Source organism: Centruroides sculpturatus, unplaced genomic scaffold (assembly GCF_000671375.1).
Source record: "Centruroides sculpturatus isolate CEXI.00-Female unplaced genomic scaffold, Cexi_2.0 scaffold18, whole genome shotgun sequence".
Classification (NCBI taxonomy): domain Eukaryota; kingdom Metazoa; phylum Arthropoda; class Arachnida; order Scorpiones; family Buthidae; genus Centruroides; species Centruroides sculpturatus.
In genome coordinates, this window is record NW_019384302.1 from 1,561,355 (window position 1) to 1,587,926 (window position 26,572).

Consider the following 26,572-nt stretch of genomic DNA (forward strand, 5'->3'; position numbering starts at 1 on the left):
TGATGCCAGCAGACAGTGTAAAAGACTAAAGGAAATATTGCCGAGGGGAGAAAGAATTCTTGATTTTTGCTGTTTAAAGACATATTGGTAATGGAATTGTTAAATATCTTGCACTTAAATTAATAATGATACTTTAATATCATAGATATATCCATATGCTGTCATCTTATTACAATTTTGATACTAACCAGTTATAAATAAATTATCTAGAAAAAAAGTCATTTGTAACATCATTATATAAAACTAAAACTAAAATTAAAATACAGTGGTACCTCAGGATATGAACGCCCCAGCCTACGAAATTTTCAGGATACGACATGAAATTCGAACATATTTTTGCTCCACGATATGAATAAAAACTCACCGTAGGACGTAACATTAGTTTGCAGTGCCATTTTTTATTCACTTCTGTTCATCGGTCTCAGTCTGCGTGTTTGCTTCATCGTGAAAGGATCTCACTCGATAAAAGAAATCTTGAAGTATTATCAGAAAATGACTGACTTTATTGATAAGAAACAGCCCAAAAAGGTTCACACTGGCCGTATTGCTACTCCAGTGTGAACCTTTTTGCCTAAGTAATGCTGACATTTGCCTAAGTAATTTTAGAAAAATTTTAAAAAGTAGGCAAAGCCAAACTCTTTGGATAGATATTTTACGAAGCGACCTCTATCTACTGAAAGTGCTGGTGGAAGTGAAGGAAAGAAAGCAAAAAGAAGTGAATAAAAATTAAAAAGAAAAAAAAAATATATATATATATATTCTGAAACAGCAGAAATCGCTTGAGAATTGCAACATTTCACAAGAAACCCGAGCGAGTCTTTTAACAAGGTAGAAAGTACTTTCATTTTTTTCATCTTTTCTAACCATTTTCTTAGATAGAGAGTCACACAGTTAGTCTTGGTGTTAGTAGAAAAATTTAAAAGCTTTTTATTCCTGTTATTCTCTCAGTAAATAGACTTGGTACTAGAGAATCTTTTCCATCTACTTGCTTGCATCATTTATCGGAGTCNTTATATAAGTTAAGTTTTAGTATCATTTCCCTTCTTCCTCTCTTATGCCACCAGTTTATACCTCCACTGTCATCTATCCTCAATGATAAAGTGCAAATAAAACTACGCTTTTTTTTTATCAATTATTATTCTATTATGGTTACTTATATATTTACAACTACAAAATGCATTTTTCTGTGTTTTCCTTACTATAGTTACTTTTTTTTAATGTACTACTTAGCTTTAATTTGTGTGTGTTTTTTGTGTTGGAACGAATTATTTGGTTTTACATGAAAACGTATGGGGAAAAACGATTCACCTTATGACATTTTCATGATACGATCTCAGTTTCAAAACGGATTAATTTCATATCCTGAGGTACAGTACCACTGTATGCCCTTAATATGCTTATCAAAAATCTTGTCAAAAGAGAATGTATAAGCTAAAGAGAAATGCAAGAATAATTTCAGTAGTAATAAAGCAGCAGTTATATCAATAACTACGTATTATCCATAGTTATTTATTTTAATTACTCTGTGCCTCTTATCACATGATCAACAGATATATACAAAACATAGTATAGTTTAAAAACTACATCATTTACATTTATATTTGTATTCTTATGATATAAATAATTCATCTCTAGGAAACATCTACCATAACTAATTATTAGTATAAAAGTGTTTAAATATGGGAAATAAATACATTTCTACTTTCTGTAAAACAAATTTGGGAAGAGATAGAATAATATCACCAGTTTTAAAAAGTAGTAAAATCATTAATTTTAATCTTAGATATATATTTTTAAACATAATCATCAAGAGTGACATATTCTTCCAAACATTCATTTCATTTTTGTACTTCATGCTTAAAAAGTTTTCTCCTGGATCCATTCTTATTTTTTAAATTGGAAAGAAAGTTATTTACACAAAGTATTTGGCAAAGAAGAGAAACAATGAAACAGACTGCAAAGAAATAGATGAAAAGAAAACCGGAAAGATTTTTCAAACATGGAATGAAAAAAATATATAGATTAAATATTTGTTTCTTCAAACAAATTATAATGTTTCTAAGGAACTCTGCCCTCTCTGCTTGCTTCACTTGCTCATGCACAGGCTTCATCCACTTATTAAAAATTTTGCAATGATTCATTGATTCCCTATACTGCTGTTTTTATTATTTATTATAATGTACAGTCGACCCACCTATAACACTGTTGATTTTTCCATTTTATATGAATTCCATGTTGTACGAGTCACTTAGATTTTACAAATACATGTGCTGGGCTGTGAACGGCTCACGTATTTGTAAAATCTAAGCGACTCGTACAACATGGAATGCATATAAAATGGAAAAATCAACAGTGTTATAGGGGGGGTCAACTGTATTGTGATGATTTTAAGCTAAGTATTTTATATACGAAATGCATTAATTTTATAAATTTAATTATAGTAAGTAATTAAATATGTAAATAGAAAAAAAAAATCATTTTTATTGCTATTGCAAAGTTGTTAAAATTTTGAGTACTTATAGACCCTTAGCTGCTTGCAAACTGAAAGCACTCAGTCTGTATATTCCATGTTATTGGTATTCACTAATTGGTTTGAGATTCAGCATACTGGCAATTCTATGAAGACAAAACACTTACATCTGTGTGTTGTTGCATTAGTTTGTTTATTCACAAACACAAAAGATGCTTTTGTGTTTGTGAATAAACACAAACTTGCTTGTGAATATCACAGCTTTTAAAGGGTTGACCATAAGTCTGTATAGATTATACGTTGGTTTCTTAACTACAAAACATTCATAATAATTAGTATCTCTGTATATGTAAGAAATATCCAAAAATTAAAATACTCACAAGATATATTCGATAGGCATCTTTGCGAGATATATAGTCGACAGATGTCCAGCAAAGATCCCAATCAGTATATGATATGTTACAGGCATTACCGGGTGGCACATAATTACTGTAAAATTACACATTGATATATTTATGCAATTGGTACTAGAAATAAAATTAAATATTGAAAATAAAAATTTTCTTGATAGTATATTAGATAGATTAAAACAAAAACCAACTGAAGAAAATTATATGTAATAATATGTAAAATAAGAAAAATGTATAATTTTTGATGATTGAAGTTTTAAATATGTATTTATTACAAGAAATAACCAGATAATACCAAATTTTATTTCATATTCTACAGAATTTCTAATATATTTACATTGATGTAATTAAAACTGAAAGTATAAATTACCATGTAACATCTCTGAGAGAGACAGATACTGCCGCAGCATAAATAGCCAAATCTCCATATAAATACACAGCTATACATAAATAAAATATATTCACTCCAACTGAAAATAGTAACAAAAAATATAATTGTTTGTAAACTTACATTTTTAAAATATTCAATTGAACAATTAAACATAACATTTTTTATTTTTAAAGTGTAATTATTATTTAATAGCTGTAATAGTTATATTAATAATTACATTATTAGAATTCTAATTGCCCGATAAATATTTTTTCACTTTTTTAAATGTATATTTATTTTTTTATTAATATATTTAAGTATAATGTCTTATTACAATAATTTCATAAATAAAAGCTATAAAACTTTCACACTATCCAGAGTTTCAGACTGATCTTCATTTCAGCAGTATAATACTCTAGACTTACTAAATAAGCAATACAGATGTTAATTTCCTCTATGCTATCTGGAGACCCCCAATTACCAGTTCAATTTGCAATTGTCACATCATATCACAACAATCCCTATAAAAGCAATTAACTATCCTAATGAGATTAATCTTCTCTCCTTCTTCATATCATACAATCATTGAGAAGACTTTCCACAAAGTGTTGAAGTAATTTTTAAACAAATTTCTTCTACTTATAATAACATCACTAAGATAGTTGTACTTCTTGGGCTGCAATTTGAAAACATTATAACTCTATAATTTCTACCATCATTCCTTAATCTTGAGAACAATGTTAGATAGATAAAAGTTGAGGCCAGATAGGGAAAGCTTAGGGGCAGGAGGTCACCGTTAACTATATACAAACTTCCGGTTTAGATCAGAAGTCACGTGAATTCAATTCACGTGACTTCTGGTCTAAACCCCTGAATAGAGTTACATAGATGACCAGCATGATTCCTGTTATCAGGAAAAGTATGATATACGGGGCAAGACACTACTGATTTGAGATGAAAAACATATATTTTAAATTAAATAAATTAAGAATATAGAAACATCACCAAACAATTGTCTAAATAATCAGGCTGTAACTCTGCTAATCTAATAATTAATACTAAGTAATTTGCTACTAAGGGTAGATGGTAGGCACCATCTCTTAACTAAAAATATGATAAAAAATTACAGTCTGGCATTGCAACAATGTCACAATAAATAATTACTCATTTTGTATATATTAATATTGATCTGAACTATATTTTGAAGTAATTTTTTCAGGATGATAATATATAATTTAGTTTTAAACTTTTTACAAAATGTAAAGCCTATTTAGCTTGATCTGGCACAATTTAGTAAAGTGACAAACTAGAAGAAATTTACTATAAAATATCTGTAACACTTGGTGTACAAATATAATCTCTTTATATCCTTCTATCCCACCATGTGACACAGTAATGCTAACCATAAAAATTTATTTTTAAACTGTTAGATCTATTAATAAAATTCAATACTGATTTAGTAGAATTTTTAACAAATTTTGCTATCAAATCAACAAAATTAATTAAAGTGATTCTAATAAATTAATAATATTGATTAATTATTATTATTTTGAAGTTAAATAACTTACATTTATTGAAAAATAAGGAAGCCATCTTTCCCTAAAAAAAAAAAAATCATCATTAATCATAAAATAATGAATTTTAATTGTTTTTAAAATTTTGTCATACACAATGATTTAATGGACGAGACTATGTCTCAGAGAGTGCAACCAATGCATGCGCAAATCTTGCACCCGTGCCTCTTTGTAGAAACAATCTCAGCATTTCGTATTTTCTTTTGATCTAGTTCTTGATTCCCTGACTACCTTCAAGTGTGGTTTATGTGCGCATGATTTGGGCACCAAACACTCTATGCTAAATTGCAACTCCTGACATATACTCCTTCATACCTCTAAGGTAAACAGCTGTTGACATCAGCACAATTTTAGAGACGAGACATAATCTCGCCAATAAACAACAACATTGTTATACAAACAAAAATTGTTTCAACACAATAAAACAATCTTGAATAATGACTACATTCTTATACATAAAATACACATATAGGATATTGAGCAAATTATAACAACACATTTGCTAATTTGTTTTGCTGAATTTTTAAAAAATATTAAATTGTATTTGAAAGCTGTAATTTAGATAAAACAGATTAAACTTTATAGTTACAATGTATAAATTAAAAATTGTACAGTCATACTTTTCAATTAGAAAATTACTCATGTAAACAATTTTATTAAATATCATTTCATAAAAGAATAACAGATGCAAAAATGTAATGGATAATTATTATATTAAAACTATCTTAACTATTTGGCTGTTCTTAAGTGGCCATTCTGGGGCCATGGAACTGAATCCAAGCAAAACAATCCCAAGAATTTTTCATAAATGAAGTTAAGTTGAGCCTTGTTTCTCACCATCAAGCTGCCCCCAATTGTGGACTGACCGAATCCACAGTGGTTATGCTAAAGACCATCTTATACCCCATATGTGGAAAAATCCAAAAATAAATAAATAATTATGTAATAAGAGTAACAAATGTATATTATTCTTGCTTAATAATCATTTTGAATAACAGTTGTTCCACATTATCAACACAAAAATGTCATTTAATAGTTTATAGGTATATTCATTTCATTAATAATCTATCTTTGTTTACTTCAGTAATTCTTACTTATGTTAATATTGTTTTTTAAATTTTAAAGAACAATAAAAATGTTCACTCCATAATGAAAAGTTCCAAATTTGACAAAAAAAAACTTCTCACAACAGAACATTTCATCATGGAGTGAACAGTTTTATTGTTCTTTGAAACTTTTTTAAGAAATTAAAATGCGATGAGGTGTTTTTTTATAATTTTTAAGAAAATTGTAAATATAAATAATTATATTATTATTATTGATAAAGACAACACTAGGCCATGCTGGCAAATATTGTGAGTTTTTGATAGCTAAATTAAAAATAAATGGGCTGATTTACTCTGCGAGACTATTTCCTAAGCAGAGTGCAATGATCAGTACTGTAAAAAAATAAATTCCTAATTGGAAATAGACAGTTTATAAGTTAAAAATTAATTTTAACTTTTAATGTTAACCCTACTTTTGTTGTAATCTAATTCTATAGCTCTCAACTTTAGAATATGTTTCAGAAAATATTTACAACTAAAAATTATACAAAAATTATTTGTGAAATTATCTTGCTGTTTCTTTATGACAGATTAACTGTACATATTTATTACAAAAATTAATGTTAAATACTGCAGATCATCACAAAAATAAGTTTATTATCTATTTTGATGTTTTACAAACATTATAACAATTAATTTTATAACGTTTATAAGTTTCTAATTTGAGTACATTAAAATGAATTTAAAAACTATATACCATATATTTATTTTATTACTTTTTTAATATGAAAACTAATCACAAAATAGTGTCATATTGAAAAATGTAATGTCATTTTTTCCTGTATTTATTGAAGATATATGAACTGATCAATATAACAAAATTTCCTGTCAATAGTAATATATTTTTACTGAATACAAATCATAACAGTATATCTAAAAATATAATCTGTGGATTTTTAGAAAAAATTTCAAAATGAAAAGTTCTCACCTTTGTGATTCCATTGTTGAAGAATTACACAAGCCAAACAAAGCAATATTTTCGTATTTCACAAATTACAGAAAATGCACAACATTTCATGATGAGAAAAATTAAATTTATGACAGATTCCGACAGAATTATTAAAAGATCTAACAAATGAAGGAATTTAGAGAATTTTCTGATTCTTGTAAAAAGAAATGATGGAATAATTCTGTTTGAAAATACCTTCAATATGAAAATAGAAACAAATATTCTTGCAAATGATTTCACATTTACATATATGAATTTCAAATCATTATATAAAAATACATAATGATACAAAGTTATTGCTAGAAATAAAATATGAAAAAATTTTAAATGGAAATTAATATATAATACTACATCGAGGTAATAATAAAAATATTTACTTAAAGTCTTCATAATGAAAGTTTAAAACACAAATGAAGTTTAATGAAAAAGTACAGATCTGCAAATAAAATAATATGGATAGATGCGATATTCAAAGAGATGAGATAGGAACTAAACAGTAGCTTATACAATACTTACTAATTCAATTCTTTCTGTTATACTATAATATTCTACAGCAGCAGTATCTGTGATGGAATCCATTGAATCTGAAATAATAAAATTCATCTTCAATATAAACAGAGTAATAGACAGACATATACATTAGGCAATATTAGATAAGTAAAAAGTTTAATATATCTGAAACTATAAATTTAAGAAGTGGGTTTTCTTTACTTTTTTTTTATCAAAGATATGTTTTATCTGATAAATTTATTAGGTAAACAATAATTAAATCATACCATATTAATCAAATTGTTGCATCTGAAATGGAAGCTATTTTGATAAAACTTTACACTACAAAAACTTATTTGAAGGTTAAGACTATTTACAAAAATTAAACATTTTCAAGTCTTTTTCTTATCCTTTTACACAACCATAAAAGTAACAGTTATTTATAAAGGCTAAGGATGTGTTAGTATGGTGAGAAAATGTAACCTTGGTTTTTGATGTAAGAAACATTGGATCCTCTAATAAAAGGTGACGTTATTATATCGTATACACTTTACCATATTCAATAATTTTGTGGATGTGGTACAAGTAATTTTATTTTATTATTATAAAGTCTGAATTCTTGGAAGGAGTAAATTCTTAAAGGCATTTTGAACTTATTTCATTGCTGAATGTTTGTTAAAAAGCAATCTAGTTGCCTAAATAAATGGTAATGAGTGGTGCCACTTTCAGTGAATATGAGAAAATTTCACTCTAATCGATGAAGTTTTTGAATCATTATCTATGAGATATGACAAATTTATTGAGATATGTGGACAAGTATTATTATGCAGCATTAGGATTCCTATTCACTAATGCAGTTTGCTTCTAGTTTAACTTTTTTCACATTTGTTGGGATTCTGCACAATATTTCTGAATGTTGATGGTTTCATCTGATTTTAAAAGATAATAAATAACACTAAACTGTCACCATAATCTTTCTTGGATGAAGACTTGATTCTGAGATAGGTTTTGATCTTCATCAATATGCAGCTATTAAGCAGATTGTCAATGAATGACATAAATTTTCAATTTTTCAAACTGATACAAAATTTAAAAAATTAAATATATGAATAAAATTGATTATTATCAAAATTTATTTATGTTATAAAAATACCGTATTTTCAATTCAATATTTTCTGCAAATAAATATAAATATTCAAACTATGTTTTGGGAAAACTTACTATGTATAAACATAGAATATAAAACAGGCAAATGTTATTCCACTCAGAATATTTCTCTAGACTGAAGTATAAGTACACTGCACAAAAACACCTTAAAGAACAATAAATAACTCCAGTAAATAATCATGAATAGAAAAACTAACATTTTTGATTCTTTCTATGGATCTTCTTCCAATCAAACGTTGGGAATTGGAATGCATTTCAAATATTTTATTTTGAATATCATTGCATTATCAAATATATATTCAAAAATGCAATAATATTTGAAAAATTTAAAGCCTGCTACTCACATGTGGAAACTGATGATGGAATTCGTCAATGGAAACTGTAAGCTAAAACTTGCCGCTCCATCTTCTTTCCACGTTGTGTGTACTCATGTGCAGAAATTACCATACAACTGAAAAGTGCACCATCTGACAGCCATAAATATAAACAAGTTACTTCAGTATGTAGGCCATGTGCCAGTAGTAGAAAATGGCACCGATGGAAATATTTTGTTATATCAATTAAACTTTCTAAGTTTGCCTACAATCTTATCACAAATAAAAAAAAGCACAAAAACAAAGAATTTGGATGGGAAAAATATTCAAAATCGTTGAAAGTTAGGAATATCGAATAATTTCATACCAGAATTACGATTATGCCATTCTGAATACTTTACACAGTAAGGAGGTCTATTTGACATTAATATTTAAATTGGATAGTAATATAGTATGTAAATGAAATATATTAGTATATTACTGTATAAATAAAGCATTTTAGCCTTGCCAACCACCATAGTTTGAATGCTATCATCCCATGTAATGTTTACGATGACATTGCTAAATGGCTTTCCTATTGATCTAATTTTTACCATTCTGCTTTTCGCAATGGCAAAAGTTAAAAGTTTTCAACTTTGTATTCTGTCAGTTTTGATGGCAAAAGTGACATCATTCTGCCGTTCTGTCGATAGTTTCCATCATCCATTTCCATATGCAAGTACCAGGCTTAATATTTGAAAAGCATTACAATTTAAAACTTGTGACCAGAAGATAATCTGTGGAAAGGATTGAAAATGTTAGTCATTCCATCCATGATTATTTACTGGAATCATTTATAGTTTTTTAAAGGTGTTTTTGTGCTAGTAACAAATGTTATTTTTTAATTGTATTTTATTATATTTTTGGGATACTATCTAGTTTTTTCAAATTAAATATTATGCGTTTTGTATAATTTATATTATTTAACATATGAAAAGCATTGTTGTCCAAAGGCATATGCTCATATATATAAATAAATATAATAAAATTTTATCATTTTATTGCATTTTGAATGAAAATGATTTGAATGAAGAATAATTTGTTCATTACAAATCTTTTGTATTCCATAATAGAGTTAATTTTTTCTCTTATTTATTGTTTTTATTAAAAATAATGGATCAGAACAATGATGTTCAAAATAATTGCCATCTTCACTAGCACACCAAACCATAAAATTTCATAAATTGACTTTTATAGAATTTATGAAATTTATGAGATTCTGTAACAATCATGCATACAAATGGAATTCTTAGTTTATGGGTATTATAAACATAACATTGTACAAATTCTGGATAATAGTGGGATAGCTTATAGAAAGCATTTACTTGGAATATTTCATTGGTTATAAATTAAAAATACAGTGAAACCTCTATATTCATCATTAATCTGTTCCTAAGGGCCTAACGAATATGGAATATGGTGAATATAGAAACAATTTTTCTCATAATAAATAACTGATATTCAATTAATCCATTCCCATCCTGAAAAAAAGGTACAAGAATAAAAATTATGTTGTTTGTAAAACTTTATCTTTATTGTACTAAATAAATACAGTGTAGTGGTAGAAGGGAAAGAACAGTATTATTAATATAGTATATTAATAATATAGTATTATTGTTTAGAAGAAGACATATCAATTAAAACATTAGGCAATTCCAATTATGATCGTGGGGTCTGTTTTGCCAATGATTCAGTAGCACTCGATTTAATAAAGAACTTGTCCAGCGTTGTGTGTTTTTGTCTGCTTTTTAAAACTTTTCGGAAGTAGGCAAATTACATTATCATTGAATGTATTTGTATTTTGGTTGACTATAGCAACATTTGGGTGCCACTTTGAACAGATTGGAACTTGGTTTCTTGCATTGATTACTTTTAATAACTCAACAGCAAATACAATGACCGCACAAACCAGACTGATTAACTACAGCTAGCTGATCAGTGCAGGCATGCAATTATAGTGCCACTTCCAGTATTGGGAATGATGACAAATACAGAAAATACTGACAAATATGGAAAAATAAAAAAAGTCATCAAAATGTGACGAATATCAAATATTACAAATATAGAGATTGACGAATATAGAGGTTCCACTCTATTATTATGGTTATTTGTATAAGTTGTTATTTATTTATTTTACATTTAATTAATTCAATGGTTATTTTTAACAATGTGAATTAAGAATTTTTCAACTTTTGAAACATTTTAAATTTGATTTCACTTTATTAACATGTTCTAATGAAAACAGTTAAGTAATTCCGTGTATGGAATAAGGAAATGAAGCACAATGAAAAAAACCTTCCAAAATTTGAATCTTTGTAGCTGAATGAAGGTCTTTGAATAAGGTTGAAAATGTTCATGACTACAAAATAAGTTATCATTTGTTTCTCATTTTTAAAATAAATGCATTTATTTAACAATGTATAATTCAAATGCATATTTTAATAAATATATTCTTGCACACATTACTTTTTAACTGACAAACATAATAAATTGCATATACACTTGAATACTCTAATGCAACTGGACTATTTTATCCTTGTTTGATTCCTGAAAATTTAAGTTAATTTTTAGATGTAAATATGATGATTAGTGTGAAGACGTTTTAAATTGTTCTCTTGAAAGTCTAACAAGGAATTAAAAAAGATAAACTAGAAATCATTTTTGGATTAGAAGATGTAATTATAATCAAATTTTTTTCTGAAAGTTTAACTCAAGTGAAAACTTCTAGTGAGGAAAGGATATAATAGTTTGGTTGTATTAGAATGTTTAAACATTATTTCAAAGAAGATATTTCAAAAAACAAGAAAGGCCTACTTACTACTTAATAGAAGAGGCACTTTTTCATCATGTTCTATAGAATTTGATATGACTTCATCTCTCATCAATCCTTTCTAATAAAAAATAAAAAAAATAAACTAAAATAATTAAACAAGTAAGAATTTTTGACTTTTAACTCAAGTAAAAGAATATCATAAATTAAAGTAAAAAACAACAGAAAATATAAAAGTATTGTTGCCTTTTAATTATTCAGTAATTAATGTTTTTTTATTATAAATGAATACATTTATAATAAAAAAAAAACATTAATTGGGCTGCAAATTTAAAAAATTGTAGACTTGCAAATTCCCACTGGCATCCATTTGTCCTTCCTTAATCTCAAGAATGGAGTTAGAGATGAAAATCAAGACCAGAAATGGAAAGTTTAAGGAGAGGATGCCCCAATTAACTACATACAAATTTTCAGTTTGAACCAGAAGTCACATTATTTCAATTCAAAAATTTTCCCCTGAATGGAGTTATAGATGACTGGCATGACTCTGTTGTTATCAGGAAAAAAATGATGTAAAGGGGCAAGCCCTGTACATCATTCTTTTCCTGACACTACTAAAATTGAGAGCATTGTGACAATGTCACAGTAAATAATTGCTCATTAAAGGTTTAAATTTTATGCAGATTTTTATTATTATAAATATTTATGATCATACATACTTGATATAACTACAAGGGTGAGTCAAAAATTATCTGCAATGTTGACATAACTCTTCTTACATTGTTCATATTGACCTCTATCCTCGTTTATTTTATTGTTATGATGTTGTGGTCCTGCTATGGAATTTCGATCCTTATTCCTCTAGTTGTCTTCCTTTTATTGCAGATAGATCATGGGCACTCCATTAGAAGTTTGCACCAAAGGCCCAGTACTGGAACATTATCAGGAGAGAGGCACAACAATAAACAGTATGCATTACAGTGAGATGCTTACTGACAAGCTAAAGCCTGCAATTTGAAGCAAATGCCAAGGACTACTGTTGAAAGGTGTTGTGTTGTTGCACGACAATGCCCATCCACATACTGTTGCCCACACTGCTGAAATGCTCCAGAAACTCATGTTTGAAGTAATGGCTTATCCTCCATATAGTCTTAATCTTGCCCCTTCAGACTACCACTTGTTTGGTGCACTCAAAGAGGCATTAAGAGGCCGTCAATTCACCTCAGATCAAAAAGTGAAGGAGACGGTGCATGCGTGGCTTGCTGCTCAGCCGAAAACGTTCTTTTCTGAGGGCAATGAAGTTTGTAGAACAATGGACCAAGTGCTTTGAAAAGCAAGGGAACTATATTGAAAAATGATGTTAAGTTCAGTTTCCTATTTATATTGCAATAAAAGTTATAGCTACATTGTGGATAAGTTTTGACTCGCCCTTGTATAAAGAATATATGACACGTAAATTAAGATAACACCTGTTGTGTTATGTTAATTTATTTATCGGTGAAGCTGAAAACATTTATTCCCAAAATTTAAGCATTATCGGAAATAAAAATTTGTTGAGCGGGAGTGTTTATTAACACCAGTAATCAGATTGATTAGAAGAATTGACAGCAGGTGTGTTTATAAAAACCTGTGAATATATTGAAATATATGAATTAAACATATAAAATATTATTTTATATGTTTGATTCTTGTATGACAATATATTTTTATTTAATTTATTTTATACTTGTAAGATAGAAACTAATTTTCATTGACATAAAAATCAGATTTTTACACTGATGAACCATATCTTAAATAAGAGGCATTCAGTCTTTTTCTCTTTGCAATCTTCAAAATTAAAAGTTAATCATATGCAACTCTTCAAATTTATATTCTTTAATGAATTTGAAAGGTCCTTGAAATTTACTTTCTAATCTTTATAATATTATTTCGGGTTGTGCATCTATGCTCAAAAAACTTTAAGCATGAAAAATTAAGACAAAGGAAACATTTCTGTTGAACTTCACTTAATCATAAGCTGTGGATAACAGTCCATTATAAATTTTAGATTGCTTCATGAAACTAGAATTTTTAGTTCAAACATCTATAGTTGTTTATGCTTCTAACACAATAAAGTGTTATAAATTAAGACACTTGGCGGGTTGTCTCATCTTTATTTAGTTGATACGTGTGAAAAAATTAGTTTATATTTATAGGTATGTTTATATTTTTATGAAGTTTACAAAACTTGTGTATTTTTTTTTTTTTTTTTATATGTATGTTATATCCTCTTTTAATGTTTTAGTTGGCTGAAGAGGGGCTTAAAAGCCCGAAACGTGTAAAATTTTTTCACACGTATCAACTAAATAAAGATGAGACAACCCACCAAGTGTCTTAATTTATAGCACTTTATTGTGTTAGAAGCATAAACGAATTGCAAAGCACGGTTTCATATCATCAAAATCTATAGTTGTTTTTATTTTCTAATCTGTGATGATAGTCAAATGGTAAGTTATGAAACCGTGAGCTTCTTCAATATATAGATATATAACTGTATTCCAGATATCCCCATATAACACAATAGTTAGGTTTAAAAAAAATGTCGTGTTATGTGAATAAAAAATGTTGAATGATAGTGAACACCTATAAAAATGTTGTAATCTTTTTAATGGGAATGTCTCCAATTTTCAAATGTATTAGAGAAAAACCACGTTGTAGGAGGGATATTTGTATATACGTAAACATATACACATATTTATAATAACACTTATTTTGAAAATATAAAAGAAATTTTCATTTTTTCAATTTCATGAAGATCTGCTTCCTGGACGACCAGATGGCTCTATTAAGGCACTGATCCTGACTTTTTTAAGTAGAGGTTCGCTGCCTGGTGGGAGGCGTATTCGGAAAAATGCCATCGGTAAAAGTCCGTTCTTCCGTCAGAAACCGTAGTTTGGCTCTAGTTCTAACCAGGCCTATCAGCTTCTTACGATATAAATTAGCTGGCATAAATAAATCTTTAAATAGAGAAACTTTTCTAATCTCAGTACTGGGGTGAAATCTACACTACACTATTCGGAACCTGTAACCGGTGCATGACGCGTATATATTGTATACCACTGTTGACAAATGTTTTTGAACAATCTCTTTGCTCTTCTTCAGGTTAACTGGAATTCCCTGGACAGAGTGTACTTTATTTGTTGGGATCAGGTGTCATTTCGACAAAGTGGGTCCTTTCTAACATGCGCGGTCGTGCAATGGAGGGGGAAGTTGCAGGTTGGAATCCAACAGTGATTGCCAGGCCAGAGATAGAGTCAGCTCCTCCTTCCGGTTAATGCACGTGGTTACCCGGTCAGTTGTCCCTGATTGGGATAGAATAGACTCCAGGGAGTCTGGTACAATTGGGAGGATCTTTATCATTCCATAGGATATGGAAAATTGTGGGACATCTTCTGTATGCTAACCATATCCCGTATTCTCTGGCTATCTTCTTATGTACTGTATTAGGTATGGGTTGAATGTGACGGGGACTCGTGTCAAACCGTCTTGCTGGGAGTCGGCAACATTATTTGCGATCAGGGTGTATTTCAGGTGTTAGTATCGTTCTACTAAGTGGCAAGTCATATTCAGGAACCCATGATTGGTTGCTATCCTCCTGATGCAGGCTAATTCGGTTGCCAGGGCCAGCTTGGTGGACAAGTGCAAGAACGTCCTTTCCACTATAGCTCTAAAGGTGGCCACCTTGTTTGGGAATGGGTTGTAAGAATTGGCTGGTATGTACGTGGGGGTGGCTGAGGGTTTGTGGTAAATGGATGTGTGGATCCAGCATCCATACATCTGTCCTACTATTTTTATTTCTATGTCAAGAAAACAGACCTCCTCTGTGCTAGCCTGCTCCAGTTCAACTGTCAGACTGAAAGGGTTGTTGTTGATGGTTTTGACGAAGGATGTCATGTCAGGGACCTCCCTCAATATGATGAGAATGTCATCCACGTATCTTTTACAGATCAGGATTTTAGGAAGGAAAGACGAGAGGGCATTACTGTCGAGTCGCCTGATGACCATTTCATAATAGAGCCATCCAGTTGTTCAAAAAGCAGATCTTCGTAAAATTAAAAGAGTTAATAGAGACCGAAGATCCCTTATTCCACACACACCTGGAGAAATTTTCATATTAAATATTTAAATAAATTCATTCTTCCATTTTTTATTTCAAAATCCAACAGTAAAGATGCCACTTATATTACAGAATTAAAAATTTGTTAAATTAATCTATTTTTAAAGCATTAGTTGAATACTTAAATAAATTAAGATAAGGTTAACGTTTGTATTGCATGCAATTTAAAAAGTCACAAACTTTTTGAAAAAATTTGAAGTAATACGTTTTTACAGTGCTTACAGGAGAGCACCGAAAACAAAGGTGCTCACCACTAAGTCTTGCCTGCTGGTATTGATTGCATGCATTTGTTCTTCTTCCTCATTAATCACCTTTTTTATGTGCTGAACTGTACGCCAGTGCACCATAGCATTGGCCACTGCCATTGCCTCTACTACAAAAGTAACTGTAAGAAAACTGAAAAAAAAAAAAAAAATTTAAAATAAATATGTTTACTTTATTTTTAATAGTGAAAACACACAAACAGTATAAAAACTCACCTCATAAAAGCAATTGCAATTAAAATCACTAAACTTAACATCCATCCCGCATGACTAAATGCTGCTGGCATGGTTAACGCACCAGTTCCGACAATTAAATTGAAGATGTAAACCAGCCCTACCTGTTAAATAATCAAAATGAGATAAAATAAATAAAACATATAAAACAGTTAAACTTGTAATAAATCAAATTCTTGTTGAATTCTAAATATTTTAATAAAAATTAATTTTTATTAAATCTGCTGATTCTGAGATTACGCTAGAGTATTTAGTTTAAATTATTTTTGCCACAGTACAAATGTGTTTAATGCATCACATATCATAATATATTATTTAAGATTAATCATCTACAATGTCCTGTAAATCACGCCTTAATGCAAATATTGTTTATATTCTCGTAAGCAATGTTTGTTTCCTTCATATTTATCATTATGTGCACTATGTTTCTTATCATATCTTATATAAAGTTGATTTTATAATCAACAATCCATCATCTTTGGATATAATAAAGAATTGACATTATTAAACCCCCACTTCCTGTATTAGTCCACATCAAAGATTAATAATATTTTAAAGTTTGTTATATAAAATTCTGAAAATTTAACATTTTTGGAATTAATATGAATTTTAAAAAATATTTTTACTTAAATTTTTGAAAAGTAATATAAAAATATCTTAAACGATGCATATTAAAGATATTTTTATATTATATAATGCTATGAATTCTAGTATTTTTCCTATAAAAATATAACTCAGTACACACTCTAATTGTCTGATAAAATATAAAACATAATTAATACTTATTTATTTATAAACTTCTAAGTAATTTAAAATTTGAAACTGAGTGAAACATTGAAAATAACTTTTTTAAGTTCAAGTACAATGTTCAAAGTCCTGATATCAAATTAATTTAAGGTTTTTTTCTTGTTTACATTAAATTTCTTATAAGAAAAATTTTCCAAACGTAGTTAACTAATTTAAGAACTATAATGAGATTAGAGTATCAAATATCATATTTAATGTATTAAGAAATGTTGGAATTAATTTTCATTAAACCATTACTATTTAGGCAGAAAAATTATTAATATACAACAAATTATTTTTCCATCAATAAACTTTTTCAATATATATTTTAAATTTATTTTTTACTTATATTTAGAAAAAATACATATATGTCAATAAAAATAATGCAAATGATTGAGGATTGATAACTAAAAATAAAATTTTTGCTACTCAACAGGTTAATATGTAACTTTTGTGGTTACGTATTAGGCTAAACTCTGAAATTTCTGCAAAAAATCATGTTAAAATAGTTAACAAAGAGAGATTTTCACTCTTTCAGTCTATAATGACTGTTCATATCATTCTTAATCTCAATTGTCATGTCTAATCTCATCAAGTTTCATCTATCAGCTTTCACTTTTTCTTTAAAAGGTTTACTGTAAATAAAATTACACTTAAAATAATTCTAAACAGAAACTACACTTATCAGTAAATCAAAACATATTTAAAGATTTAGTCGTTAAGTAAGCTTTCCTATAGTGAAGTAACAATTAACAGATAAAGAATAAGTTTGCTTTAATTTATAAAAGTCCAGATATATTTGTTTGCTTGATAAGAATGAGCCATTAAGAGAATTTAAGTATTCATCTATGAGAGTAAATTACAGAGATAAAGTCTTTATCTAAAAATATTCACAATTACATTTTTAAAAGTTTATATAATTTAAAAATTTCTAATTTATACAGAAATATGACATTTTCTCATACTTATGGATTTAATGCTTCTTAGCAACATACTTGTATTATTTTTGAATGAGAAAGACAGAATAAATTAATTTTTTCAGATAAAAAGAGATTATTGACAATTTTTATTGCAAAATACCTTGTGTCCAAATAACACAGTTCATTCACACGATTATTAAAACCATTTTGCGTTATCTAATTTTTTTAAATTGAGTAATTTCAAATGATTAACTGGAAAATTACATTGCATAGATTTATATTAACAGTTATTCTGCATTGCAACTGTTATCAACATTTATCTTTGTATCAACATATCTAAACAAATATGTAATATTTACATAAGTATGTTAAACAACCCCAAGAACCGATATGCATATAGATACATAGCGAAATGAATGCCTTAAATACTCAAATAATAAATTATAATTATCAATTTGGATACAAAATGGTGCCTAATGTCTACCTCTAGTAGCAAATTACTTAGTATTATTGAAATTAGTGGATTTATAGTCTGAGTATTTAAGGCAATTGTTTGACTACATAACATAATATTTACAGATTAAGATTTTTTTTTAAATTTATTCAATTACAAATTGTTTTTATAACTTCATTATAATTTACATCTCTTATAAACTGATTTAATATAAAAATGACTGCAGTTTTAAAGCATACTATGAGATTTAAAAAATTATCAAAAATAAGATAATGCTAATCTTTTGAGATTTCTGTAGAGATAATCAGTGATTTTTAACTTAGATGCTGCTGATAATGTATATGAGCCTAATGAAAACCTTTTACAACATTTAGACAACATCACTCATACACTTATACACTGACATACAACACGCAGTAATGAAAGTAGCACAAAGACATAGGAAAATGAGAAATACACATGTTATAAATAAACAGATGAGAAATGAATGAGAAGACTTGAATTTACATTACTCTCTATTCAAGCTATTTATGTGTGCAAAGTGATATTTTGTACTAACTTGGTCATACTCTACAATTTTGTAATTGACATTTTTCTGTATTATGCATTGTTTTCCAGTTAAGTGCACTGCAAGTGCTCTTATCTAACTTAGTAACTTACTTACTAAGTTAGTACGTAGTTACTGACTTAGTAACTATAACTATACATCACATTCATACCTGTAGCTATATGGTTTGTCAGTTTTGTGGATGTATAAGGGCTTTACTATGCACCTTGTATATGACAGTTTATTTTATTAAGTAACCCTTTAGAAATGATTTCAATTAAAAAAGAATAAATTATCAATTATATGATTTTGACAAAATTCTCCGGACAGTAAATGTAGGGTCACAAAAATAAAAACACTATAAAAAAAAACAAGAAGTCTTATTATGTCCTTTCTCTCATCTCAGGAAATAACAGTCTTATGGTAGAGTTGACCTTTATTGAGAGGCTACTCATCTGCCTCAGTATGTAAAATTCTAAATAGAAATTGATTCCATGGTAAGGCTTTCTTCTTGAAATGTGAGGTGTGAGAAAAGATATAATAAGACTTCTTTTTTTTTATTGTATAGTCTTTTATTTTCATAAATTTATCAATTATATGAGTTAACTCTGCATATTTCAGAATTTGAATATTCCAGTTTGCCTTGAGAGAAAACTGCATTCTAATAGCAAATAATAAAGTCGACAGAATAATAAATTTGAATTTTTACCATGTAGTATGTCTTATTCAAAGCATTTAACTATGTTAATTAATATAGGATAGCAGCTGTTCAGTTCCTACTACAGATGTTTTAAAATGTCCAAATATCTAATATAATTGTCAAGAGTTAAATAATTAATAAATTTTTTAGAAAGTTTTCATAATTATCATTTATAAAATATATTTTAAAGTTGTACTACATCTGAACATTTTAATTAATCACATCTTCATTGAAAAGCAGTAAGATATTATTCTTAACCAAAAGGATTATGTTGAGCAGACTGTATATGTAACATTTAAATTTATGTAAATAAACAAGCATTACAAGGTCTGTTCAAAAAGTATCGGACCTTTATTTTTTTCGCGTAAACCAATGATGCGCGAGAGGCCTCCTTCGGTGGAGTTGTGGAGGGGACAGTCATGCACAGCCCTGAATTTTTTCCCGCCTGCAGGAAGCGTCAGTCGTTGGCAATAGGCCTATGAGTGAGGTCATGTAGTGCGCTCTCGTCGGATTTCACTAAGCTGGAAAATGACTGAACAACGTGAGCAGCGATATTACATCAAATTTTGCCAAAAACCTTGGCGATACCCGAGTGTAAACCATTCGCAAGATTCAGCAGGCTTTCGGGGACGATCCTCGAGGCCAAAAAAAGCGCGGCAGGTCCGCAGCAATATCAAAGGTCATGTTGACAGTTTTTTCGACTCTCGTGGGGTGGTGTGTCGTGAGTACGCACCACAAGGCCAAACCATCGCAAAGGAGTACTACCAGGAGGTCCTTCGTCGTCTTTCCGATACAGTGCGATGCAAACGATGGGATCTGTGGTCGATCAAAACTTGGCAGCTCCATCGTGATAACGCATCCGCCCATTCTGCGCATCTGATTCGGGCTTTCGTCGCCAAACACAATACTCCTGTGGTTCGTCACGCTCCGTACTCTCTCCACATGGCTCCGTGTGACCTTTGGCTATTTCTCAAGCTGAAAATGCCGCTAAAAGGAACCCAAATTTAGTCGAGAGAAGACATCATGCGAAATGCGACGGACCGGCTGATAACCATTCCAAAAGATGCGTTCCAGCAGTGTTTCCAGCAATGGCAGGAACGCTGGGAGAAGTGTATACATTACCAAGGAGACTACTTTGAAGGGGATTAGGGTTTTGTACCTCAAAGTCAATAAATTTATTTTTGCCGACCAAAGGTCCGATACTTTTTGAACAGACCTTGTATAATCTTAACACAAAAATATTTTGGCGTCTTCCTTTCTATCTTTTTCACTTCACAGGAACATAAGTGTAAGAATAAGTAATATCATAGTAAAGCAGAGTTCAGCTTTCTTTTTTAATCTCATTCTTAGGACTTTAGCAATTTTACACATTTAGGCAGTAAAGAACCTGAAAAACTCTTGTAATTGGAAAAGTGCAAACTTTTTTATAACAAACTGCAGTTTTGAATTTTATTGTTATTAAATTTTCAAATAAATATACCTGATATTTAAATAATAACAACTATAACCCAATTTTAATTAATAAAATCCAAACAACCTGCCAAATTATCAGGCTAAAAGCAGACCAATAATTCAGATAAATAATTGTTTGAATTCTAATATTTAATTTAATGATTTGTATCTTCTTGCTTTCCAGAAGCATTTTGAATCATAATAAGTGTCACTTCATTATAGTAAACATTGCCACTCATTCAAAGTCCATAAGAATCCAAATAAATATAACTACTAATTTTCTACTACTAACTGAGACATTATTTACTTAGACAATGTTACAAGGAAAACACTCAAAGACTTTCTCTCCTTAGTATACAGAGTAAGGATGCGACTATGCAGATGCAAATTTAGTAGTGAGTGAGAGGTTGCGAGCTATTTAGATATCTCGCAAAGAAAAACATGTACAAGCGAGAAGCAAGAAATCTCATTGGCATGAGCGAATTTCAGGTTCTTGCACATATATGACAGGTTTGATATTTATTGCATCTCGCCTCTTCTTGCTCACTTGGAAAATTTGCTTGCTCACGTCTGCATAATTCTACCCTAAATCTCTGACTACCAAAATTTGTAGTGGTAACTCAACTAGATTGAAAATGGTTTATGCAATTTATTTTTCAATATTTGTATACAGCTGTCAACTATAAATAAGTAACATAATAAATATTTATATACACTCCTTAAAAGTAAAATCACAACACCATGAAAGAATGTGTATAGCCACATGCAAATTGCAGGACCAGTAGAGGTGACAGAGATGTGCAAAAAATTAAGTTTGCATATACATCAGGTCATGTAATACCTACCCAGTTTCAGGCTATAAAGACCAGCAGCCAGCTTGGGCCGTAAATGCTATCATCAACATTTCACAGCATCCAAACTTTTTAAGTTCGAATGAGTTTTATGAAAAAGTATAAATGTTAATAATGAATTAAATTTTCATAAAGTACCACCCTTCTAAACCTTTTACTGGTATTCAACTTGTGCTGGCAATAGGTCATGCAGTACTCATTTTCATAGCTGTTTCACGTCATAAAATTTTGTTATGAATAGTCTATATTGAGAACAAATGAGCCAAGCTCATGAGATAAGTGAAGCAAATCACTTACTCATGGAATTCAAACATTTTCTTGTGAGACATTAAAAAGAAATCATGTTGTTTGACTGATTTGAAAAAATAGTAGTTTTTTCTGGTCTAAAATCTAAAGAGTGTTCTATGTTTTTGATGGATAAAGTCTGAAAGGAAAGTTTTTTCATGTGATTTATATAATATTTTTGTTTTTTCAATTAATTTGAGTATAGAGGTGCCTTTCGAAATGGATCTAGATTTAGTTTATGAATCCTCACTTAGAATTAGACAGATGAAGGTATATAAATTAAAATTTTTGTTATGAATAATCTATACTGGGAACAAGTTGGTGGCTATATGCAGTACATGGGAGATGCTCCTACTATACTTAAAATAATCACTTCTTAATTAATTAACTTAATTGAGAACTGCCATAAAAAGTAGATTTATTTGGTTATAGTTTAGAGCAGTGTTTTTCAACCTTCTTGAATATGTGACCCCTTTACAAGTTAAAAAATTCTGGAGACCCCCCAGGCCAGATTTTAAAAACTACATATTTGATTTTCTTTCTTTAAATATTGATCGAAAAACCAATTGTACTGTAAAATAAACAGGCACAGCCTTCTCACTGAGATTCTAAATTTTTTTATTGTAGTGTAGGACCTACAAACACTTGTCTTTTTCTTTCACCCACGAACCCCCATGTAAGGCTTTGCGATCCCCCTGGGGGTCGCGACCCACAGGTTAAAAAACACTGGTTTAGAGTTTTAAGTGACTGTTATGATTACTATTACAATTAAAACTGATCAATACCCAGAACTGACCTTACTATCATCAAAAATACAGGCAAAAGATTAAATTTGGTACTTCATTAAAGTCACTTTAACTTATCTTTACCAAAACCAATTCCAGTAATAATAATTTGATATTTACAAGAGATAAAATTGATATGGGTAGAACTTTTGTCATAGATATATCTCACAAAATTTTTTACTAAAAATTTCACTATACAGATTATTTAAAATAAGTTTGCGATAAAATTAAATTCTGAAAAGACTAAACTGTTTAGTTTTCATTTTAGATAATTTAATTTCAATAGAAAATATTTAAATATAATAAATTTATGTGATAACATAAATTAACAAAGTCAGAATGACATCAAGTTTTCAGTGTTTTTTGATTTAGAAATCAAATACAAACTGTATATACAAGATAAAGTTCATATTATAATAAAAACAATCAATTTTATACAAATTTAGAATATTTTTATTTATTTACACATATTTTAGAAGACCAGAACTATAGCACATACAAAAACATTTTTACAACTGTAGGAAAATAAGGGGAACATAAAAGAATGATACGTTCATGCACAAACTTTTTAGAAGGATGAATAATGTGGAAGGAAGGACTAAAAGTGCATTATTTACACACAAATTTGGTCTTATAGCAGGAAAAATCAAGGATCAAAGTGCACATGCACAGAGATTAAAAATTGGAGCAATTAAGTTTGATAAATTATTCATTAATATTTAGTTAAATATTTTCTTCAAAGTATTTAATTGAGAATAATTAAAACTGTTGATATATTAATTCAGATAATACTTAATCAAAATTCAACCAATGTTTTTGCTTATAAGTATTCTATGCTTGATTAGATTATTATTGTAACTTGGCTTAGTGATGGGCAGTGCCATCATATTATAATCAATAGATAATTTGAGGTAAAAATGAATCTGGAATAATTTAGTTCAGGTATCTGAAAGTATAATTTGTATTACATACAGTGTGTTTTCTGTATATATTTTATGAATTTTACAGCTACAGTTAAATTGTTTAAAAAAGTTGTTAAAATGTTCTTTTTGACTTTTCTTATCACTTCATATAAGAATTAAAGTACATTTGTTTATACTTAAGCAACTTAACTTAAGCACATAACTCTTCCGTGATCTTTTCATCCAACAAAATAATTCTATAAACAACACTGTGATTTCAAGTTCTTTTTTTTCCTTATAAATGGTAGAGCTATATTTTTAAAATTGAATATCTATTTGTGATATGAGAAATACTCTAGTTATCACAACATTAAATTTTATCTTGACTTCAATATTAGTAATATACACAAATAAACAGCAATAATAATACTAATAATAGTTTTAAAATACTTAACAAAAATTTTAATTGATGTTGATGACAAATTAAATAGAAAGTATAGTACACTCTGTTCTTCTCTGGTGCCACTTGCTAATAACATTGATTCCATATGTTAACAGGCCCACCAATGGCCAAGCAGTTTTCGTACTCTGAACACTGGGAGTTTGGTCGTGGGTTTGCACCTTGCTCGGACGGGCTGGCCACGTGGAGTTTTCCGGATTTTCTCCACGTCTGTAACACCTAAATAGGGGCCAGTTTCCCTTAAAAAAGACCTCGCAGAAGGCATTCCCATAGGCAGACCTCCCAAGTGTTGCATTACCATAACTAAATAAACAAACCATATGTTAACAAAGCATACAACTACTTTTCCAAGGTGCAACTCCAAAGCATAATGAAGCAAATGTAACTGTTGAATAGCCAACATTTTTTAAAATTAAAATTTAACTACAAATAGAAATAGTATATACGTAAACAAATTTGCACATATATGCCTTCACAAAAATTCCATTATTTAGACCGGCATCGTCGCCACGCCATAAAATGTCATTTTTGGCAACTTGTCACCTTGGTCAAATTAAGTAAAATTGATGAAAATCTATCATATACAAATTATTATTTGTTCCCAATGAACTATTTTACACTAAAAAAATCATTATTATTTTAACCCAAAATAAACAATTTTAGTTTTTAAATCAAGAATAATCTTCAATTTAAATTTAAAAATCATCTCTAGATAATTTTTAACTTTAAATTAGCTAAATTAAATAAATAATAATGCAGGTATTTAAATATTTATCAAATTCTATATTAAGTCAATAATGTATCTTTTATATCTTATGACCGTCATAGGCATTCTACACAGCAAGTACATTACGCGGAACCGTAAGATATAGAAGCGATATATTCCACAAAAGTTTGTTAAAAATTTGGTAGTTTATTAATCATTTTAAAATCTATCTCTTGTCAAGCCTCAGACTTCGAACGCGTCACATTTATATTTAAAAAAAAAAACCATAGATCAGTGTAGTATAAACAAAGTGAATTTGTTTATAAAGAATGAGATGTTTTCTAGAAAAGTATATATATATTGAAGCTAATCACATGATCCAAGTGGAATTATATCCATAAAGGGCAAGTTAACTCTAGCACAGAGATCATATAATTGTGTAATCAATAAGTTAAGGATATATATGACGACATTATAGATTAAATAGGGCATTTGTGGAAATTAATAGCTTATAAACTGTATCAGAAATCATTAAATAATGACGAGAACATTCATTATTAATTATCAGATAGGTTTATATGAAGATTTTTGTAATAGATGCTTAAAAATGTATTGTCACAGGTCAAAATAATTGTGTGCATTAGTTAATGGGATGAAATGAGTCACGTGTTATAATTAAACTATTTTAAAACAAGATCTGAATGAAGTAAACTCACTGTGGCTGAATAACCTTCACCCGCATCCATCTGATCTCCGGCCATTTCCTACGATCAGATAACAGGGAAAAGAACCCGCACGCCTTTCTTCGTTACTAAACTACATTTCGGTCGAAAGGTGCATCTGAACCGCCAGACAGATGGTTGTGACGTCAATTGATATCTCCTACGAACCACGTTTCGAGTCGGACATCGATACGCATAAAACAGATGATAACCTACGTCGAAACGATGCATTGGCACCCTCGCGGAGAAATTGAAAATAGTAATTTTTGGAAAAAAAAATAAATAAAAAAATTCTTTCTGCAACTTAAAAATTAGAAACATTGAAAAATCATGTTTTTATATAATTAATTAAATATTAATATTAACTAAATTAAAGATCGTATAAAGTCGGTTTCATACCTTGCGATAGAAATTTGCCAGCAAAATGAATGACCGAGCGGAAGGCGTCGGGCTATCGCTATGGGTAAACACGGAAACGAATTCGATTTGATCGAAAAATCTGTAAAAATTCCGTCCCGGATATGTCGTCTCCCGGCCACTCCCTGACCAAATTCACGATGGGTTTCCTAAAAAGGATTTCTCAGCGTTTACAGGCTGCACGGTATTCTCTCTTCCCAGCTAGACTTTCCCTTGTCTTCTTATTCCTCGCATGGCGAAAAGAGTTAAAAAAGAAAAAAAGTAAAATCCCTAA

At 29.3% G+C, this 26,572-nt stretch overlaps 1 protein-coding gene across 2 annotated transcripts in view; it reads right to left on the reverse strand.

Moving 5' to 3' along the window:
- Positions 1-26,119, reverse strand: part of LOC111616348 (transmembrane protein 104-like) — a 31,046-nt gene extending 4,927 nt beyond the window's left edge. The window contains exons 1-8 of one of the 2 annotated variants that reach the window (XM_023357857.1): positions 25,876-26,119; positions 16,294-16,415; positions 16,066-16,210; positions 11,707-11,779; positions 7,396-7,463; positions 4,819-4,849; positions 3,251-3,350; positions 2,851-2,959 (exon numbers count right to left, since the gene is read on the reverse strand). In XM_023357857.1, coding sequence (XP_023213625.1) covers positions 2,851-2,959; positions 3,251-3,350; positions 4,819-4,849; positions 7,396-7,463; positions 11,707-11,779; positions 16,066-16,210; positions 16,294-16,415; positions 25,876-25,920 — 693 coding nt within the window. In that variant the 5' untranslated portion in view covers positions 25,921-26,119. Of the gene's footprint in view, positions 1-2,850; positions 2,960-3,250; positions 3,351-4,818; positions 4,850-7,395; positions 7,464-11,706; positions 11,780-16,065; positions 16,211-16,293; positions 16,416-24,448; positions 24,742-25,875 lie in introns of those variants that run through there. The other variant, XM_023357799.1, reaches the window with a different exon arrangement.
- Positions 26,120-26,572: the final 453 nt, after the last annotated feature.